This window comes from Dendropsophus ebraccatus, chromosome 5, assembly GCF_027789765.1.
Source record: "Dendropsophus ebraccatus isolate aDenEbr1 chromosome 5, aDenEbr1.pat, whole genome shotgun sequence".
Taxonomy (NCBI): domain Eukaryota; kingdom Metazoa; phylum Chordata; class Amphibia; order Anura; family Hylidae; genus Dendropsophus; species Dendropsophus ebraccatus.
The window spans coordinates 42,238,161-42,246,352 of record NC_091458.1 but is presented as its reverse complement, the minus strand read 5'-3'; the positions used below and the strand labels follow the sequence as shown (position 1 = coordinate 42,246,352).

The 8,192-nt window shown below is 42.1% G+C and overlaps 1 protein-coding gene across 1 annotated transcript; it reads right to left on the bottom strand.

Annotated features, from left to right (window-relative positions):
- Window positions 1-257: 257 nt before the first annotated feature.
- On the bottom strand, window positions 258-671 carry LOC138793500 (late histone H2A.L3-like). The gene has a single exon (XM_069972101.1). It carries the CDS (start codon window positions 669-671, stop codon window positions 258-260), a length of 414 nt encoding a protein of 137 aa, XP_069828202.1.
- Between the last annotated feature and the right edge of the window lie 7,521 nt (window positions 672-8,192).

Genomic DNA, 8,192 nt, shown 5'->3' with positions numbered 1-8,192 from the left:
CCAAGATATGTTTCTACTTTTGTTTCCTTGTTTCCTCCTGCTGGTGGCTCCATGAATGAAGCTGTGCATGTGTTATCACTGTGACAAACATATATGACACCCCACTGATGATGTACAAGTATGTCATGGTACATTAACTGGCTAGATCTAATTTTTTTTTTTTTTACTAACAAAGATGTTTAATGAAACTAATAGAAAAGCTATGTAAAAATCATGAGACAATAAATAACATATATAGGAAAGTCTTCACTTTGGGTTCAGAAGTCCTGAGACTCTGCAACTTTAGCTCCTTGGGACGAGCCTTTTGCAGTCTTCTTTGGGAGGAGGATTGCCTGGATATTTGGCAGGACACCTCCTTCCGCAATGGTGACCCCATGAAACAGCTTGGACAGTTCTTCATCATTCCTGACGGCCAGCTGGATGTGTCTGGGCGAGATCCTGAATTTCTTGTTATCTTTGGCTGCGTTCCCCGACAGCTCCAGGATCTCAGCACACAGGTATTCCAGGATGGCCACCAGATAGATGCTGGCTCCAGATCCAATCCTCTCAGCATAGTTTCCCTTCTTCAGGAACCTGTGGATACGGGCCACTGGGAACTGGAGTCCGGCCTTGGCCGATCTGTAGCCCTTACTGGCCTTGGGTTTCTGGACCTTCTTACCACGACCAGACATCTTGAAAAGTAAATGAATCCAGGGAAAAAAGACAAAATGATTCCAGAGTCACCAGCCTCACCTTCTTTGCCACCAACTCTTAAGTGACTGATCAGCCTGCCTGCTAGATCTAATTTAGTGTATTATAGTGCATTTATCTATAATGAAAAATATTGTTGGGTCTGTTATTATAACTATGTAACCATGTACACTTACCTGTCCCACTCCCCCATCACTGCTGGTTCCTGGTTCTCCCGCTGTCAATGTTTTCTTAACATGCGATGACATTCTGTTATGGAAACACTGTCAGTGGCACAACCAGCAAAGGCGAAGGAAGCGGGACAGGTAAGTATACATTACTGACATGGCCCCAGCAGCATGGCTAAGTATGATTGTTTACTGGACAACCCCTTTATCCTCTTTATGCATTCCGTTGTCATTCTCTGGCAGGTGCTGAGATCAATGTTTAGTCCAGGCCTGGCTATTTAACCACCTAGATGCCATTGTTAAATGTAACAGTAGTATCTAGGAGTTTAGATGCTGGTTGCTTTGCTTGTCTGGAGTTTGAACATCCCCTATGCAATGCAACCATAGGGTGGTAATTAAGTTTCGAAGCAGTGGTGGCGCTTTGAAGGCTCCTTTATCGCAATGATCAAGTGGTCGATTCTTCAAATTCCCTAGGGGGACTTGAAATGTATTTTATTTTTGTTTTATGTTTATGAGTTGCATTAACTCCTCGGCAATGTTCTGGTTTTTGCCATGTCTGAATTGCTTTTTATGCAACTTATTGTATATACACACAGATCAGACGTGGAAATAAAACCAATGGCAGGTGACGTGAACAGCATTGATTATAATGGTAGGATATATATAATTATCTTTCTCGACCTCCCCATAGAACTGGAAAGAAGTGCTGGGGTAATGGTGATACCACTACCAGTGAACTGGATGCATGCATGTCTTCTCCTGGCTTAAGAAAGAACTCTTATGCACCTCAAACGCTTTGCCAATGAAGCAATAAAGCATCCTTTATTTTACTTTTAACTGACGTGTCCTTGGTGCGCCCTCAGTCTCTAGTTTACTGGTAGTGGTATCACCATTACCCCAACACTTCTTTCCAGTTGTCCTACTTAGGAGTTAGGTTGGCTCCCTACTTGGCTCCCTTGGATGATCTACGTGAAGAGGCTTGCAAAGAGCAATTCCTTTTACGTGCTGTAATAGATGTTGTTCTTAGTGCAATATCATGCTATAATCATCTTCTCTATACCAATTCACCCTATGGCACGTTTCTCTTATAGCTCTCCTATGGCCTCCCCATAGAAATTAACATTCGCGTTGAATAATAGACAATTGTACTGGTGGCCATACACATTAGATAGAAGTAGGTTGATGGTTCAACAACTGATGAACAATCGATCAATAAATCAGATACAGACATAGTCATATACATTTTAGTTCACATTGGCTGGTTAAGTTGTTCAAACAAGCCATGCAGATCATTGACATGTAACAAATGTATATATACAGACTAGAACATAAAATCAAGAAAACAACAACATAAAGTAGATGACAAACTGGTACATAGGAAAAGAGGACTCTGCATGCAAGGGCTTACAATCCACAGGGTGAGGAGGCAGCTGGTCACAGTGTGGTGGGATGGTTGCAAGGTTATTGTAGGTTGTAGTCTACTCTGAAGAGATGGGTTTTAGGTTGCTTTTGAAGGTTTTAGCGGTGGGTGAGAGCTGGATATGTTGGAGTAGTAAGTTCAAACATGTCAGGGAAGCTGAGCCCCTCTGGGATTGGCAAAAGGGAGAGGTGTATTAGTTGGGCAGCTGAGTTGAGGATGGATTGGAGGGGGGGGGGGGGCAGGGGTGCTATATGGAAGGCTAGATGTTGCAGTTGTCCAAGAGGGAGATAATGAGAGCATTCACTCTCTCAGTTATGCAGAGTCAAGTTAACAATGTTAAGCAAAGAGCGTATTCTGGAAATGTGTTTAATGTGGAGGCGTCCGGAGGAGGTGGACCATGCCTGGATGTGTGGTTTTAATGACAGCAGAATCAAAAGTGACTCCAAAGCAGTGGAATTGTGGGACAGAGGAGAGAAAGCAGCCATCGACTGTAATTGTAGACAGTAGAGAGTTACAATCCCAGGTTACTAGGAAAGGCTGGCAATCTCACAGCAGGCATCACTAAGGAAATTTAGATTAGTGATATGGTAGGATGGACACATTTGTATGAAACCTATATTACAGTAGGAACAGTCTCTGAGCAAAACACTGGGTGACAGATTCGCTCTACGGTTCTAATTGACATTGACATGTTGTGAATTTGGACAGAAAAGAAAAACAACTGCACAATATTCCCCTTCGGAAATCGAAAATTGTCAGCAGAAAATGGCCAGTCTACCCTTCTAATAAGTTGTTACACCAATCCATGCCTGCCTGTAAATGTGCTTTTCAGACCTTGTAATGCAATTTGCAGTTCTGCTCCTCCTATATTGTTATATGTCATTACATGTTATATCACTAGACCATCGGAGAGTTGATGTTAAGCTGGAGAGAACACGAGATGCATGGATTTGATAACTTTTTCGCTGATAGATGAGAATAGCAATCACATATAATGGGATAAAACGTAATTGCTCGGAAGTCGTGTCAGCTTGGTTTACAGGACCTGCATTTTTGTAAATCATATAATGGACTAATGTAGTCATGTTATATCAGTAATAAATTGTAACCCAGGTGGAATTAGAACAGAAATGTTTGTCAGGGGCCTTCATCCACATCATTTTTACAATAGGAGTTGCTAAGGGAACCTATTTCTCCACTGACATATTAATCAGCAGCAGGGAAAGGACCAGGAAGCAATTTTTCACAGCTGACTATCCTCATTTTCTTAGGAAATCTACAAAATTTCATTATGGAACTTTCATACAACAGAGGGGAAAAAGAAAAGGAAAGAGTATAGATGTATAAATGCAGACAATGGAACAGCTGATGCCCCTTACAATCGACTAGATGGAACAGACGTCATCCACTTGTTAAAGTAACAACAGGATCTGCAATCAATGTTTCCATTATTGTTCAAACTTTGCAGTTTTACTTGGTGAAAAAAAAGTAGAATTAAAATTTAAAGAAGAAACAATGATGCTGATAACAATGGCACCCTGAGTGTTCAGAAAATGACAGTAAGCACTGGCTGGATTTTTAGGACATTGCAATGAATAGAGCCATTATAGAGGCATCATTGGGCATTGTGCTTGACTTGGGCTGCATCTAATGTAATGTTCACCAAATTGAAGAGCATGGTATTTATAATGTAAAACATAAGTTCTGCTAAAGCGATATGATCTAGAGGACAATTTGCACACATCTATTCCCAGGTATCGTCATGAAGCACTGGGGGCAGGCCCGCCGGCCCCTAGTGTGATGAGACCCCCTCCCTCTGAGCCACGTCACAGAGGGGAGATTGTCATACTTGGGGCTGGCCTGCCTCCATTCCTTTAGACTGGGAATGGCGCTGCGAAGCAGTAGCTGTTTAAAAAAAAAAAGGACCGCAGCCGAGCCGGCACCTTCATGTAAAAAACTCAAAGCGATCTACCTGATGGTTTCACATAGTTTTTACAAAAAAATATAAATAGAAAACTTCCCAATAAAAATTCAAATGACTCTTTTCTCATAAAAAAACATATTCGGTATCATAGCCTGTGGAAATATATAAATTATTCTTCTCAGAGAGAACAACAAGAGGTTTTTTAAGGAACCTCACTCACCAGATCACTGCTATCTCCATCCAGCTTCTCTTTTTGGCTCCAAGTCTGTAGGGTCAACCAGAGAAGCTGTATGGAGATTGCAGAGAACCTGACACATTTTTGACAATTCTATGTCAGGTCAGTGAGCTATGACTCTGATTATTCTAAACCCACTGGATCCATTATGATGCTATGCGTCTTGTAAGAACTACATGTAACAACTAAGATTTAAGCCTTACTGAAAGAATTTCTATTTTGCACTGCAACCACAACTCTCATGCAACAGATCATCATCTTTAAGAGCAAGATTAAAGAAATACAATAAAAAAATATATACTATGGTCCAATGTGCCTTGTAATTTACTGAATAGAATACTATGAAAATGCCTAGGAAAATTCTTGTCAGTCTGCTAGATCCACAGGTGTTCCTTCAGCGGCATATCACAATTATGTTAGGATATAAATTCATAAGTGTTGTCTCTGCATGAAATGGTGTGACAAATCGCTGTCCCTCTTATGAGTCATTGTGCTCCACTCCATATGTATGCAGCATGCATTGTGCACTGGGAATCCATAAGCCTGTGTCTTAACAGAAAATATGATTCAGAGAGCCTTGATTTATTGCAAAGGCACCATCCAATACCTTGAAGCAATATGCAGGCCGCTCATTCAATAAAATGGGATTATTTTCCTATGTAAAGTGGATCAATATTCTAAATTGGGTTTATTTTAACTGCAGAATTTCTAGTTGTATTTTTTTCCCATAGACTTACAGCTTCTACAGTCAACCACCTGTCAGGCAACATACAGTCATGTGATACGATATGAAACGTGATCATGGTTATAGATTTGAGAATTCAGAGCAAAGACAAAACACTATACAATGGGAAAAATAAGTAATTGATACACTGATGATTTTGCTGATGAAGTTTCCCCACCTACAAAGAATAGAGTGGTCTGTCATTTTTATCATAGGTACACTTTCAAAGGGAACTGTGAAAGGCATAATCTATACAAAAAACAATGTGGCAAAAAGTAAAATTCATAAATATCACTAGCATATATTTGGTATAAATAAAATACAATGTACATTAAACCATCTCTTCAATATGAATTAGGAAACTAAGCATGTTTAGAACTCTTTATTATGTTCTATATAAGGGAAGCAATATACTTAAAAATGACTGGAGTATCCCTTTAAGGCCATGTTCCCACTACGTAAGTTCTGCAGTAATTACTACTGTATAGGGATGGTCCGAACCCGCCGAGGTTCGGGTTCGGCTGAACCCAAACGTTTGGCATCGGATTCCCGCTGTCTGCCCGCCTATGGCTATATCCCAGTTTTCCAGGCGTTCCTCCCGCTGGATCCGCCGATGCACGGAGCAGGCAGACAGCGGGAATCATTGCCGAGGGTTCGGGTTCGTACGAACCCCATCCGAACCAGGTTCGGACCATCCCTACTACTGTACTTACGTAGTGCTGCCTTCTAAGGAATCCCGGCTGGAGGGAATACACATAGTATACAATCCGGACGGGATCCCTGGCGGCGCCACAAGAAACTGACATGTCAGTTTCCTGTCAGTTCAAACAATGGAGTGTGCAACTCCAGCCGCACGCTCCATTGTGTGCAGCAGGGAATTCAGAAGCAGATGTGCACAGATGCGTCTGCATCCAAATTCAGCTGCAGTACCGGCCGGGATGATCTTCTCAGACACCGGCCGTTCCGTGACCCGGCCGGGTCACTGAACGTCTGGTGCCTTACATAGCCCAAGGGGGTATCCAAGGGGGTATCCAAGACACCAGTACTGTCCTTAGGTTGTGTGTGGTATTTCACTTCAATGGAACTGAGCTGGAAACAAGATTGTTGCTGTTTCTGGAAGAAAGAGACAAGTTTTTTTAAACCCACTTAATACCTATGGGAATTTTACAGCTTCAGTTCTTTGGTAAAGGCAGCTCTCTACAGGAACTGTAGACATCCCAGAAGTCAGACTCCTGTGAATCAATTATTATTGCAAATAAAGTGTCTTACGGGCCTTTTACATTGGCCGACTATCAGTCAGGAACGTTGCTAGAAGTGCTCCATCGGGGGTGATGGCAATTAGTCGAGGAGTGGGAAAACCCTCAATCCTCCGCTGATTGCATCTTTCGGGCAGGCGTCAAAATTTATCGCTATCGGCCGCACATCTTCCTGTGTCAACAGGAGATGTGCAGCTAATAGCAAAGGGAAACTGACAGCACACATATGCATTTATCTGTGCTGCCAAATTCAGATCACAAGCATACCTATCTGCCGCACTGCTAATACTTACCTTTTGCTCTGCTTGTGATTTGGCATCCTGCTCTCCAGCCGCTGCTGTATATTCAGGCTGCTGCCTCCTACAGAATGACAGCCAAAGCAGGCAGGGCCAGAGAGCAGGATCTCACATCCAGAAGCTGAGAATACATTGCTTCTGATCTGGAACAATACAGGGATTGTTTGTGCTGCCCGGCCTTTCAATTAATTGTGCCAAGACACAGCAATCAAGTGCCGATCTGGGAGATGGGTGTTCGTTTGAGTCCTTGCACGGCCCCGTTGAACCGTATAAAAGGACGCTTAGATAGGAAAACCTACCAAATGTTTCCATTATTGTTTTTCCCTGGGTTGGAAAATGAACACGAACACAGACATATTTGGAAAGGCAAAGTGTGGTAGCAATAAAGGAGAATAGAAACTGTCCTATTATCTGTGCATGTTTTAGGGTTTTTCTTTATCTGATGTCCCCGCCAGCTTTAATGTGGTGAGGAAAGACCTTTACAGATCAGAGCCAGGGGTCCTATCAGTGGTAAAGCAATCTATTTCCGCTAAGTGGCCTGCCAGAATCTTAGATTGATCCTATAATAAATTAACTTTACTTGGCAGGAACACAATTAATCTTTAAAATAAATCGGAAATGATGTCCTGCAGCCAGCAGGAATACATGCCTCCCTACACAGGTTATCTATCATACCAATAAAAGGAAGAGAAGACTGACACAGTTCTGTTGTGTACTTAAAACTGTGTTTATTTCACACAATGAAAGTCCATATGATCGGAGCCTTTGAGGGACATTACATTTTTTATATATAACTAGCTTGACGTAAAAATAACAATACTCGCCTCCGCCGATCCCTCACAGCTCCTAGTCAGATGTCATTCAGTCTTCTTAGAATGTTCAAGACCAGTCTTTGCAGCCATGATTAGCTGAACCGAAAGTCTTGTTGAAAAGACTCATCTCGTAAGTGGGAAGAAAAGGCAATGAGCAGGACACTGTATGACATCAGACCAGAAGCTGTGGGGGATCAGAGTTGGTAGGACTTTTTGCTATTTTTACAACAATCCAAGCTATATATAAAAATGTTATGATTTTTTGTTCTTCTGTTCCCCTTATACAAAAGTAATTAAATGAAAGATATTTAACACAACCCCACATCTATAATGTGCTATGTAAAATACTAATGTCTTATGTGGTAGAGAGGCTTTTGGGTCCCTTAAGGTCCTGTTAGATGGGCCGATGGTGGCCTGATCAAAATGTAAATGAGCGCCGATCTGCTAGATTACACAGTTCGATAATCGTTTGGCAAGAGCTGCACAGACATAGTAAGCTGCACAGACATAGTAAGCTGCACAGACATAATAAGCTGCACAGACATAGTAAGCTATGTCCGGGCAGCCCTTGCCCTAAACTGTTTATACATTACCTCTCCACACTCCCGGTCTTCTGCTTCTTCCGCACTGCAGCTTCTCTGAGCTGACAGGCCCCTCAGCCAATCAGT

Bases quoted from the DNA above. Each gene is read 5' to 3' on its own strand.
- LOC138793500 (XM_069972101.1), bottom strand. From the start codon at position 671: ATGTCTGGTCGTGGTAAGAAGGTCCAGAAACCCAAGGCCAGTAAGGGC.